General features: G+C 40.2%; 1 protein-coding gene across 1 annotated transcript; it reads right to left on the reverse strand.

The window, feature by feature from the left end:
• Window positions 1-2,512: 2,512 nt before the first annotated feature.
• On the reverse strand, window positions 2,513-13,677 carry degs1 (delta(4)-desaturase, sphingolipid 1). Its single transcript, XM_083922434.1, has 3 exons — window positions 13,473-13,677; window positions 9,726-10,468; window positions 2,513-4,309 (listed from the first exon to the last, which is right to left on the reverse strand). Exons 1-3 carry the CDS (start codon window positions 13,552-13,554, stop codon window positions 4,163-4,165), a joined length of 972 nt encoding a protein of 323 aa, XP_083778560.1. The 5' UTR covers window positions 13,555-13,677; the 3' UTR covers window positions 2,513-4,162.
• Between the last annotated feature and the right edge of the window lie 958 nt (window positions 13,678-14,635).

Consider the following 14,635-nt stretch of genomic DNA (forward strand, 5'->3'; position numbering starts at 1 on the left):
AATATTGACTTACCTGTGAGGTGCGATGTGGGTTTTTTTATTTTTTTTTATTCGCATATTTTCACAAATATAATACAAACATTTGTAAAAATTATTTTTAGTCTATCCAATTTATTAATAAGAAATGTACTAGTTTTTTTTAAGGAAATATAATATTATAGCCCGCCTTTTCATTTAATTTCTTTGTATGCATCTAATTATGCTTTAGTACATTTAGTACATGGCTGTTGACTGACACCTGGGGGCCTCCATACAGAACCGACAAATATCGCCAACTACATTTGCATCATTGTTTGTAGTCGACTAATCATTGCAGCCCGACTAACTTCCTGTTGTCAGTAGGTGGCGCTGTGACTCCGACTCATCATGGGCTTGTAGATGTGTTCAGGTCTGGACTCTTATCCAGAATGGGAAATGTAAAGTCAGGGTGCCTTAGCTTCCTGTGTCACGGTAAATCCTGCACATTGCCCGCCCCTTTAGATTCTGAAGACCGTATTTGAGATGGATCTGTTCAGTCCTCAGGAGTTTCATAAAGTTCCATACCTGTGAAGTGCCTAAAATAACATGTCACATGACGTCATCGTTTGAGGTATGGACCATTCCTTCACATTTGAACGTCACTCTTGTCAGAAGATTATACCAAAATAATCCGATAATCCTTCTAGGAGTTTGAAAAAGGTTGCATATAATACATGAAAAATGCACAAAATTCAAAATGGCCAACATAATGCTAATGCTAAAGATGTCTGAAATGATGAGATCTGTGTGGGTACCACATTTTGTGAAAATGAGGACGACTTTATATTAATTAAGGCCTTCCGACTGTATATTTTCACAATGTTCACACTTCTGGATGTGTTTTACCAAGGCTTCGAGAAATGCACTGAATGATCAGAGTATCACAGCCATGAAATGTCCTGGTTGTTGATTAATGATGCATGTGACAGATGTATAGCTACACTGTGCATTAATGAAGTGTGTGTGCAGTTATTATTGTCTGAGACTGCGTTTTAATCCAGCTCCCCCTGGTGCCGTGTACATGGCTTGCACCACCACACTCGCTGTCTTTGACCTGGTCAACAGGTTCAATAAATCAGAATAGATTTTTGCACCAATTCATGCCTCAAGTCATTGTTCATGTTAGGGGAAGACACATGGGCAAAAGCTACACACTCATATTGAAGGGACTGGGTTCCTCATGCCCTCAAATTGGAGGGGGCATTGTCAGGCATATACGCTAATATCGTACCTATGGTTACCACCAGGGCTTGACATTAACACCCGCCCATCCGCCATGTTTGGGTGAATTTCAGCTGTGGCGGTTAACACAGTTGCTCCTGCTAGCAACTTTGGCTGATTGAATTTAATTTTGAAGTCTTTTCAAAGGTCACCTGAGTTAATAAACAGTTGGCAAATTGATATGACACTACAACTCCCATGAGCACTCGTGATGGACGACACTTCCGTGTTGGATGGACAAAAAAAAAAAAAAACAGTTGAGAAACACAGTTACAACTAGAGAAGTAGATCCAGACGTGATTAGCAACTATCTATGTGGTGGAAAAAGAAAAGAGTGGAGGCAGGTAGAGAGTGGCTAACGTTTGATGGCGTTAGGAAAACAAAGTACTGCGCAGATTGCATTTTCTGACGGCGGGGTAAAAGCAAAAGCGGTTTTGTTTGTGATTTCTAATAGAAGCTTTAAATTTGAAACAATGGGGGGAAAAATGTCATGATGGGCTTATGTTTTAGATGCACCTGTATGTGATTGCTGCTTAGTAATTACTCTATATACAGGATATCTAAGGCTTTCAATTAAAAATATTTAAGTGTTCTATGTTTTATGAATTGTATGTATTTGAATTGCATTAGACTTCAGTGTTTATTGTTATAAATTATGATGTTAATAAATGCTGTAATTAAACAGACTGTAGTCATCTTGCCAGTTTCTTTTCAGAGTTATCTCTCTAATTAATCTTCTACATCCCTGCACCATTTTTTTTCTATATGGATAAGAAGATAAGAAGAAGCTAGTGAGAATGCTGAGTGGCTAGTAACTTTTGAAAACCACTAGCCGCAGTGGCTGGTGAGCAGCAAAGTGTCCTGCCCTGCTTACCACAGTTGATTCTTTGGTTGCTTGCATCCCTGGGTCTCTGTCTGTGCGTTTAATATTTACAATTTGAAATCGCTGTGGCTAGGATGGACTCCCGAGCACGTTGGGGGATGTCAAAAACACTCTTAACACACAACAGAAAGATATAGAAATTCGAATCATAAAAACAAAATCTGAGCTTAACTGCAGGGTGTCAGAAGAGGGGAATCGGAAACCAGAATGACCATGATTATGGGGTGGTGTGTGACCTGCTAAACATGCATTAATAGGGGAGAAGGATAGTGGAATCAGCAAGTTCAATAGCAACTGTATGTAGTTTGGGTCCCGGTTGCTAAATCTCCCAATTTTAAACATAAAACATGGAGGACATGGCAGAGGAAGTAAATAATAAAACAGTTCTAAAGCCTTGTGATTTTAATATTAAACACATTTTCTATTCTTGGCAGTTTTTCCTTAAAGTGAATCAATTCATATCATTTTAATTAAGAGCACAAACACTGAAAAGAACTGAAATGAAAACAAACCTCTAAGGCACTGATGATTAACACACTTTCATCTGACATACAATACAACGCTCAGCTAATGTGTCTCATGTTAAAGAGCAGAGCACTTGAAAGAAAAGGGTCACGGGCCAGAAAAGGTTCAATAACACATGTAACATAAAGCGACCCATGCAAGCCTCCCCATTAACTCAACATATGCTCTATCAAACAAATCCAATCCATACAGAGGCATCTTAAAGCTGAAGCTGCTGACTCTCTTTGAAATGTTTTTATATTAAATTTTTGTTAAAAATGCTACTATGGGGCTCCCCGTACGAGCAGGTGCCCCAATGTGTCAAGGACTGCTCGGAGCTCTGATCAAACTGTGAAACTAGGCAGCACTGATCAAATAGGAATCTATTAGTGTCCAAATGAAACTTCATGAAGCATTCGTTGTATTTGTTGAGTCCATTAGATGGAGCTTTGAGAAAAAGGCTCAATGAATGGTGATTCAGTGTGATTCAGTGTTTTCAACCCTGTGTTCAACAGAGAGCTCCATCTAGTGGACTGAAAATGCTTCATGAAGCTTCATTTGGACATCACGACTGCCTATTCCGCGCATTAAGTGTTTCTTGTGCGAGGGGGTGTAACCAGGGGACCTTACTGTACGCTTTAGCTTAAAATGAAAAGAAATAGTGACCAAGTTGAGTCAAACGCACACACGCACGCATGGCTCAGGGCCAGCAAAACTCTCCTTTTGCAGCTCTATGGTACACGGAAATATGTTTCTGAAAACAGAGAAATATGCAATACAGTAACAGAATCCTGATTCATATTTGATCTGCACGGTCCAGTTTCACAGTTTGGTCAGAGCTCAGAGCAGTCTGACGCCACATCAGAGGGTCCTCAGCTCTGATTGGACTTTGTAGGTCGGCGTGGTGGAATCTAGCAGATGCCATGAGGAGCAGACAGAGAGTAACACAAATGTGAAATTTAGAGATTTTTTTTTGTACAGAAAGTTTTCAACTTCTGCTTTAAGGATGAGTGGATTCACTCAGAGTTCAACTTTGGTCCACTTTGATACACACAGACAGTCAACCAATAGCAAATCCGCATTCACGCTTTTGTCCTCTTACCGTAGAGTTCAAAAGTCTATTCAGTTTTCTACCATTTACTCATTACACAGGAGTAAATAGTAAAACAACCCGAGTCATATTTTTGAATGTTTCCAGACAGGAAAAAGTGTTGTAAATCTATCTATCTATCCATTTTCCATGTCTGTGACACATTCTACAGAAACACACATTGAAGCCCAAGTCTTTGTGCAACCAGTCCTATGTCCCGTCTATAATCACACTAACAAACTGATTTTTAATCTGACATCATATTTGCGTTTGCCGACCTCGATTACTAGTAACTGAAATGTTTTACTGCACTCCTACACAATTCCCACCCCTATTTCCCAATGCTGAATTTATTAATATGCAGAAGCTGTTAAGTTTATAAAATGGTGAGTTGGGCTGCTGTCAAAGTGGACACCAGCTTTGTTCTGGAGAAGCTCTCAGTGAAGTTACTCCTGCTTGACGTCTCCCATCAGCTTCCTCTTGACTCGAGAGTACGGACTCAGAGTATCGTCCATGATGAAGTCGTACAGCACCTTCACCCATGACGTGTACTGGGGCAGGTCATTGTAATACTCTGCTGCTATTTTCTTCACCTGGAAACCAAGAAGAAACAGAAGAACAAACTGCTGAATAACACCTTTAACAGACATTTAGGTTTAGATTTAAAAACATCCATTTTAACAGTCAATCCGGCTGTTCAGTTTGACGTAACACCCTTTCAAAATATGATTTCGGGTCCAAACGCTCCATTGAAACAAAACAGACAACGGCCGAATGTGTGAACAATTAGGAGCAGCTCTTTCATCAGTTAGACGTATTTTTCATTGATAAGAAAGAGATCAAATGACAATTACGTTGTTTTTTAAAAAAACTCAGATCTGTTCAAACAGCAAGGAACACGCCTGCTGCGTTGGAGAACCGGACGGCTTGGAACCAGAAATCCCATTTTGAAAGGGCGTTAGGTCCCGTCTTAACAGCCGGATAGACTTAATGGTTTCATGCTTGAAACATTTGTTTGGGGGTCTAAATCTGTAGTTGCCTAATAAATGAATTGAAGTGTATTGAAATCTGAAAAGATCTGGCAGCTTGGAGGTAGACTGCTGCATTGGGATCTCATGGGAGCAGGTTCAGTGGTAAAGAAGATTATGTCAGACTACACAGCCACCTGCACAGTCCTACTGAGCTGGTGTCAGTATCAGCAGAATTCCATAAAAAAACAAGGGAAATCACAATGCATCTCTGATTGCTGACCAAATGTTCCAATGAATTTAGAGTCACCATTGCTTGATTGCTGAATGTGTCCATGCATCCCCTGTAATTCTGCAAACGCATAATTCTCCAAAGAGCACATGTTAAATTCTTATTTTAATTCTATTGCAGGGCACCATGCCTGATTTCAGAAGCAGAGAAGTTATTAAATTCATATAATACTCAATTCAATGCATTGTACACATTTTCTGCTGGACAGTTACGCCTGCAGGGCGCTGTTTTATCAAAACACAAGTATCACTAAAAACAATGGGGGACAGGTAACCTGACTCCATCAGATGGATTGATTCACATAATTTGCATTTGCTCAGCAGAACCATCTGGGAACTCTCCTTTGGAGAACTTTTGGAAAGAGGCAGAAATACTGGTTGCTGATTGGATAAACCATCAGATCAACGAAGCGTATGACATACTAACAAACAGAGAGGCAAAGACAACATAAACAACATGTATGTAAAGGATATTTGCCATTTGTGTAACGTGAATTTACAGATCAAAGGCCCAATTTCAGGAGCCCGGTCCATATTCAACAGAAGGATCCAGAGAAAAAAGAGTTAGTGAGCGGCTGCTCCATAGCTGCTCATCTCATCTGTGGAAGCCGCCATGTTGTTTACACTCAGTTTCTTCTCCTTTCGTCACTTAAGTCCACCTCAAAACCAACACTGATTGGTTTGGTCGCTTGGCAAACTCTGCCGCACGTTACCAGACTGATCTGAGAGTAAAATACAATGGAGCTCAGGGATCAGGATGGACTCACAAGGCTAGATGACAGGAGCCTGAACACTGATGAACTCTTGTGGAGCCAGGCGTGTATGCATGGTTGACTGTTAGTGGGTGTGCGATTAAGAAAACAGTCCCGTGCAGGGCTCTACTGGTACGAACAATTGAGTAAGATTCTACTCTTCCCTGTTAGGGAGGGGGGAGGGTGGCACACCTGGAAGAGAGCTGAACTCTACTGCGTGCACTGTAACAGGGAAGTATAGAATTTAACATACTGTATATGGACAACATTTCCAATAATAAATGAATAATGGTTGCATATCTACTTGGGTTTAAAGTCTTTTTTCATCAAAATTCTATTTGCGCCAATAATTAGCACATTACATGGTTCTTAACAGTAAAATTACTGCCCCTTAAAGTGACATTCCAGCATAAAATCAACCCATGATCTTTTTTTGCAAATACACTCATCAAATAAGCCATTAAGACAATTTCTTTCATGTAGCAACTATTTACAGAGAAATCCGGTAGAGTCGCTAAGAGTGATTAGCTCAGGGCAGTACGGTGAAGGCATTAAAACATCTTTTTTAACCACTAATTCTGCTCAAAATAACAGCAAACCTCTGCAGTAGCATGAGAAGAGTCCCTACATAGAAAACTAAGCAGCAACAACGTAGTTAGTGACCCCAGAGTTTATTAAAAGAGTGTTTTAAAGACTTACCTACAGGCCCCTATACCAGCTCCTCTCATAGTAAAGTCCATTCAAGTGGATTAGCAAAGTCAATCGCAAAGGAAGGAGCACATTGGTGCTTTGTTTTCTCTGTAGGGACTCTTCTCATGCTGCTGCAGAGGTTTGCTGTTATTTTCAGCAGTATAGGTGGTTAAAAAAGACGTTTTAATGCCTTCACCGTACTGCCCCGAGCTAATCACGGTTAGCCACGACCAGCTGTTAGCGACTCTCCTGGATTTCTCCGTTAATAGTTGTTACACGAAAATAATTGTCTTGATGGCTTATTTGATGAGTGTATTTGCCGAAAAAGACCATGGGATGATTTTACGCTGGAATTTCACTTTAAGGCAATGCAGACACTAACATACCAAATGCACAAACTTTGGGCTCGTACAGGAAATCCTTCCTAAAAAAACTTTGTGCTGGCCTTGACTCTAAGGTGAATCAACTATAGTGTCAGAGTTTGACCCTTTGTATAGCCTTTTTCTCATGTGCCTCACACGCGGCTTGTCTTTATAGCTCTTGTATGTCACATATAATACTTGTTTTATTAACGTCTCCTATCTTTACTGCTGAAGATTTTAGGTTCTTTTTCTGCTTGTATTATGCAAGCCGTGACTGTGGTTGGGGTTTTATTTTGCCGAATGGAATCTGTAAATCAAATCCTTTCTAATCTTTAAAAGAGTATAAACATACACACATAAAGCATTTACTAAACTTTAGTATGCATTTTAAAGGAATATCCTTAAAAACACTGTTTATCTACTAGCGGTGAAACGGTTTATTAATAAAATCCGTCCCGTTCAGTACACATGTCACGGTTTGGGACACGTGTGTACCTTTCGGTTTATGAGGTGCAACATAGCGTAAGCCTTCATGACCGCTGTCTTCTCTCGTATCCGTCTCAGTGCTACCGTCTCAGTGCTACCGTCTCAGTGCTACCGTCTCAGCGCGTCAAATCCCGGCGCGCTGGGAGACTTGCTCAATGCGTGCCCTATAGGCGCGTAGCCACAACGCTATGCACTCTCACTCTTCTTGGGGGGGGGGTTTTACCACATCATTTCTTTCTACTCTGAAAAAAAGAAAAGTTGACACAGAAGACCGCCAGTTCACCAGAGAACGGACAGAGAAGTTTTTGTTTCTGTCTCTGCTCTGTACTCTCGTTCATTTGTGTCAGTCCAGTTTTTGATAAATAAACTAATGTTTCATATGTGCTTGTCAGCCTGGTAAAGTAACTAGTAACTGAAGTAATCAGACAACTGTAGTGGAGTAAAAAGTAGAATATTTCCTCTGATTTATAGTGGAGTAGAAGAATAAAGTAGCATGTAAAGGACAAGAGCCTCAAACTTTCCTTTAGTCCAATAATTGAGTGAAAACCTCTGGTTACCAGGTTTGTTCATTTAACAAGGATTGGTTTTGACAAGCTTGTTGCACTTTGAGGTCATGACTAATATTTACATTGATAAAACTAAGACACTATACTGTATGTACTCCTATGTCACAGTATCGTTTTACAATATCCATTAATGCGATGCTCATATATTTACGGCCCCTCATTTTAGATCAATTTCATCAACCGGCCCCAATTCCACATAACTTGAATAACCCTGATGTAGCCTTTATTCAGTCAGTTCAGTGATTGCTGTTTGTGCGTATTCTAGTGAAAGAAAACCTATTTTCTTCATCTTTTCTAAGATTTGATAATGTATAAGTGTTTATATTCTTACCTAGAAGGCAAACAATTGTTTACCTTTTTGCCAACTAAATATATAAACGCATAAATGCAGCAATGTCTCTCCTACTGTTTCAAAATCTCACAATCTCAAAATCTATTCTATTACCTTAAGGTCAACTAGTCTGTGGCCCCCGCAAACCAACACCTATCACGTCAGACTGTAGACTGTTAGGTGATGTGTGGGGGCCATTATAACAATTTCATTATTTATCTATATGCACTTTGCAATTGCACAGATAAGTTATCAACAACAGTAGCACAGTGCCTATGCTATCGATAAATAATGAAATTGTCACAGTGGCAAGTAGACTTTGCCCTAATAATCGGGGAGTGAATCTGTGCAGTACTTACACACATTTATTGGAAGAACCAGATCCTAATGACTGAGGATTGTTCACAACCTTTCAAATTTTCTGCCTAACAGAAAGTCAGCCATCTTGGATTTTGTGCAATAATTTTCATTTTACGAACACATGTTTGAGGCCTTTAGGATGCACAAAAATGTGGACACATGTTCAAACCAATTACTTTGCGCACTTGAATGCATTGTTAGCGCACTTGTTACACTCGAAAGTGCAGAAAACTTGTCCAGGTTGCGAGAATGTATGTTGGGTCCTAGAAACTTGCCGGCCCCCCGACGCTCGTGTGTTGCGAGGGCTCGTTCAATGCTGCTTGCAGCTTTAATTTCTTTTGTATTCTGTTTGGCTTTTGTTGTTTCTGTTTTAACAATTATTTTTTTAATGTAGTGTTGTAACAATCTCGTTTGGAGTTATTTTATGTCTCTATTCTATTCTGGTTTATTATGTTTTGTGTACATTGATGGAGTAATAGCTATATAAGACAGAGCACAATGTTGGATGTTTGTAACCAGAAAGGGATCAGCATGGATAGTGGTGGCGTGGGAGGGGTATGTTGTTTTTTGGTTTCGTGTTTCATTTAGGGGTGGGTTACTGTTGTTATTGTTGGGTTGTTGAAATAATAAAATAAAAAATGTTAATCATAAATTCACCTGTAATTGTGTGTTTGTCCGTGAAGTCGAAGGACACACACTCGAGGACACGGTGAATAAACAATGAGCGATAGGAAAGTGCTTGCCGCAACAATCACAATTTTGTGTTTTTTTTCATGAGCTTCAGGCAGGAAAAAAAAAACCTTAACAGATTAACATACCACTAGGGCTATCCTGAATACCACTTTGAGTTCCGTATATTTGGCACTAAGCAACAGTGAATATCCGATACAGGAGAAGGAGCTTGAATCAGGAGCCAGCCAGCAAGCTCCGTGCATAATGGCCGTACGCAACGCAGGGCAAAAACTATGTTTGTGTAACGGTTATCATAGAACAATAATAAAAAGAGACTTTCTGAGAAACACCATTCTCACACAGTAACATGGTTGAACATGCTGTGTTTGTCATCGGATTTTGTTAAAATGCCTGCCTAGACATTTGTCTCCACCCAAATTATTTTTTACTTTCTAATCTCATGGAAATGCAGCTGACAGCACATTCTATTCCACCTGTGGGTAACAGTCATAGTCACACAGTTGTACTAACCATGGGGAGCCTGCATCCTGGGATGCTGGGGAAGTCATGGTGCTCGTTGTGGTAGCCCACGTTGAAGGTGAGTAGGTTGAGGGAGCCGTAGTAAGAGTAGGTCTCATGGCCCTTAAGGAACATATAGTGCTCAGCTATGAAGTGACCAGAGATTGGGTGCAAACCCATCCCCAGCATGGAGCCAGCCAGCATGTAGAACACAGGCTTGGCCCCCCACAGCCAACCGAGCAGGATGTCAAAGGTGAGCTGGACGGCAACGTTGGTCACTTCTAGCTGAGTGATGGGTTTGGGGTTGATGCAGAGGGGCCTGATGGCATAGAACAGTGGCTGGAGAATAATCCAGATGAATTTGCGGAAACGTGTGCAGAAGAACCAGCCTTCAAACTCAGTCGGGATGTCCACGTCTACCCCGTCTCCACCCAGGTAGCGGTGGTGGTCTAGGTGATAGCGTTTGAAGGAGGCCGAGTAGGGAAGGCCGATGGGCAGGTTGGCAAACATGGCAAAGTAGCGGTTCCACATGGCCTTGTTGTTTCCAAAGGCGGTGTTGTGGGAGATCTCGTGAATAGCAAGGGTCATAGAGTGGTTGATACAGCTGCCAAAGGAATAAGTCCAAAATAAAACCCATTTCCAGTCCAAGTCTTTGATCATGTAGAAAGCTAAAAACTGTATAGCCACCATCATGCACACAATCCACTTCAGTCTTCGGTCAGGACCCATCAACGACTTAATTTCCGGGTATTTGGCTGTAGGAGAAAAACAAGATACTTGAGTTAACTCTATGGTGACTCATACTGAAATATATCTGATTACACAAGGTAACTAACATTTAAATGAGGGAATCACACTAATTGTTTGAGGGGCAGGCATCAAACTTAGGAATTAAGGTTTTTATGTGTTTCCAACGCTCTGTAGCAGATTGCCTAAATGTTCTTTTGTTAGCGTGCCAGTCGGTGTTTAATCAGACAATTCAATGGTTAGGTTCATATTAAAGGTCAATCCCCACATGGATAAATGAATCGATGTTAAAATGTGTTGAAAATCACCAGACAGAAGGATCACAATTATACAGCAACAATCAGAGCCACAATGCAAACTCATCTTAAATCAGTATCACACAATGAGCTACACTCAGCATCAGAAAATGTCTTTAAATAATTAATGTCCAAAAGGTCCAAATAATGTTCTCCGACAGAACCAGAACAAAGTTAAATCAAAAATCACTTTATAGTTTCAAGCACAACAAACTTAAGAAAGAATTTCAGTTTGTTTAATTCAGTTTGAGTTGTTTTTTGTAGGAGAAAATCATCTTCTCAAACTAAATGTTAAAGGATCTCTGATAAGTTTCAGTTTCGTTTTTCCTGTTAGAAGTGGAGCATCTTCCCAAACAATTTAACAAACGATCTTTGAACAAGTGAATCTCCAACGCTGTCTGAGTTTTGAGAATTATAAACACGGAACCATGTAGAGACAGAATATACATACTGTCGTGTAAATAAGATAAATAACATAAGGCTGTTTAGTTTGTTTACTAAAAGGACAAAGTAGAGGATGTTCCATAGGAAAGGGATCCTTAAATGACTCCTGTTGTGATCTGACGCTATCCAGAAAATACAATTCAATAAAATTAACTTGACGTTCAAGGGGTCCCTTCACTTTATTCTGCCAGTAGCAAGTACAGGCACGGGGACATTGCTTGGGTCTTGAGGAGTTGTAGCATTTCTTCACTGACCCATACTAAATTAACTATACACATACTGCATTGCTACATTCAAAACGTTAACACTATGTAACTTCTCTTGCTCTCACTAGCCATGGTTCAATGCATCTGTTAAGATAATTTTGACAGTTTTAAATGTCAAAAAGAACACAAATCAGGTGCGTTTCCATAAGATCATCATCATAATCTTTTTTTTTTTGCTTTTTCTAAAATGTTTCAATACATTCTTATCAGTGTTCCTCTAATAATCCTTGTACAGCGGCGGTGCTGATGGGCGCTGTTTTTGAGATTTCACACAAACATTAATTTCATCTGCTCTTGTATTTTACTGAGTGGTTAAATCCACAGGCTAAGACCCTAGCATAGAGGTCTGCCTGCATGCACGCTACACAGCAGTGACCTGTCCATTAGAATCACCAGCTGCTTTACTGTACTGTTTAACTGTTTCTAACCAGGAATTATGGATGTTTGCTATTTTTAAATATTGCACTGTCATGACAGTGATGGTTCCGTCAGTTAACCTTCTTCAAGTCAAATATTTGGCTAGTAGAACAGGTAAAAGTCTGGCCCACAGTGAAAATGTCTCAGAATTTTTTTGGTTAGAAATACAGTTGAAACAGTCAAAGGGGGACCTATTGTGCTCTTTTTAAGGTTCATACAAGGCCTGAACAGGAAATAATCTATTTTTTTCTGTTTGGGGTTGTCTTGGTTGTGAGCTCTGCAACAGGCATACCACTGGACCAGAAAAGGGACAGCCATTTTCACCATTTTTACTGACTGAATGCATACCCCCCCTAAAGATGAGGTCCCAGAGGTGCGCCTGCAGTTACATCTTACCGCCAAAGCGGTCACTAGAAACAACACATCTCAAGTCTTACAGATTACAACTTTAATTATGTTCTTCTATGAGAGCAATGATGCCGGCAACTTTCATGAACATCAAAGGACCTTTATCCCATCCATAATATAGGTTAGATGCCGCTATGGAGCCTGCTGGCCACACCCGGACCCAGTCAATCGCTGCAGAAATGTGCAATTTTTGCCACTTCTGACCGGTGTGCCAATTTCTGTGAAAAATAAGCTAATCATACCAATAATCATTTCTTCAAAAACAATAGGTTCCTCACACTTTCAGACTCTTTAATATCTACAATCTACATGTGATGGACTGATGCATACATAAAAACAAGAGATGTGGTTGCTGCATGTACACAACATCATGTAACTTAAATTAAGTATGAGAAAAAGCAGATACAGAACATAATGTACATGCAATAGTTTAGGTAAAAGAGTGGAATTTAGAATGCACCCTATGTTAGTCTACTTCTCTGCTAGTGCAGCTAGTGCTGAGCATGACCGGCTCACTGTTTTTATGCATTTGTTCTCGATATCTACTTAGCCAAGCTTGCTTAATGCCATAGATATTTAAATTCGTTGTTTACATAATGTTACTGACATGGCCTTAGTATGAGCTGCGCACAAGTGATTTGGGGGGAATGCTCAAAACACGACGTACGTGTAAAAGTCTTGCGCTACGGTGTAAGCGTATGTAACTACGGTAGTATCGAAACCGTTAGTACAGCTTTAACTCACAGTGGGAAGCTCAGAAGTGAGTTAGCTAATGTCATTTCAGGGAGTGGCATAATGACTCCCGTTTCCGTGGCTGTACGGTTACATGGCTAACGTTCATTAAGCTAACTAGCTGCACCTAACGTTAAACCTCGAATATAACTTAACTATCTATATGTATTGCTATCAGCCACGGCGGTGGTGGCATTAAAATGGCGTAAACTATTCATACACGTCAAACCTAACCCATGTTAGCTAACGTTGTAGTGTTAGATAAATACACAGGCGGACATGGAACCGTTAGCTTTTAGTTGCATTAGCAAACCGAGTCAGCTGATATGAAGGCAGTATTTATGCACCATGACATTATTCGTCGACATAACCACCACGCCGAGTTAACATAGTTTGTCTAAGTTAACTATAAGTTTATTGAAAACTTGCTATCGGATAAGCTAACTCACCCAGTATCTCTTTTCTCCTGTCGGCATGCGGCTGGTCCGTGTACACCCATTCGTAGTCTTCACGGGCGACCCGATTCCCCATATTTTGATGACTGTGTGAAACAACTTTCTTAGACAAACACGAAACTATATATCACAAGGCAGTTTTAAAAAGAGACTCCTCTGCTTCTTGTCTTCTCTCCGTCCTCCTCTGCTCTCTCCTCGGTCCCGCCTGGCAGACCTGACCGAACATCAGCCAGGTCTGCCCACTCTCTGCAGCTCCTCCTACCAGCTTCACAGTGCAGGCTGGTGCAGTTATTTAATGCTACCAAAGTCATTAGCTTCTCTGGAATAACCAGAACAGATCGTCCCATTTGACCAATAGTATGCTACAGCGGTAGGTTAGGCTAGATTAACCAGGATCCGATAAGAAAACCAGCAGTCTTTTTTAATGCAATTTAAATGGTAAATGGACTTGTACTTCTATAGCTCCTTTCTAGTCTTCTGACTACTCAAGGCGCTTTCACATGACTTGTCACATTCACCCATTCACACAGACATTCACACTGATGGCAGTGGACATCTACATACCATCTAATCTGATCTAACCATTCACACCGATCTAACCATTCACACAATTTAACAGGGCCTAGGTTGGTTAAATTCCACTACTAGGCTACTGTATGTATTTATGAATTAAATGTTGAACAACACAAAACCACATCATAAAAGTCAGTAACACAATCCCCACACAGCATCAGGATAAAATAAGAAAAGTAATAGTAAAATAGTTGAGGAATGTAAGCCTACTAAAAGATAAATAAAGCAAGCAGACAGCGAAAACAAACAAAGATAAGATAGCCTCTCACAAGTAAGACATTTACATTGTTGCAACGCAGCAGCGAAGTGGATAGATCCAACAATATATACATATAAAATATAAAAATATGACAACATATATACAAATTACTCATAGCACCAATATATACATATAACAATAAACAATTAAAAAAAGGTGTAACAGTGCAGAGTGCAGTTTTGTTTGTTGTCACCAGAGTTTGTGTGTGTGTATCAACAACAGTGTGTCAACAACAGTGTGTGTGTGTGTGTCAACAACAGTGTGTGTGAGTGTGTTTAATGAAATCAGTGCTGATTGTACAGTCTGACTGCTGCAGGAAGGACAA

The sequence above is a fragment of the Echiichthys vipera genome (assembly GCF_963691815.1).
Source record: "Echiichthys vipera genome assembly, chromosome: 11".
Taxonomy (NCBI): domain Eukaryota; kingdom Metazoa; phylum Chordata; class Actinopteri; order Perciformes; family Trachinidae; genus Echiichthys; species Echiichthys vipera.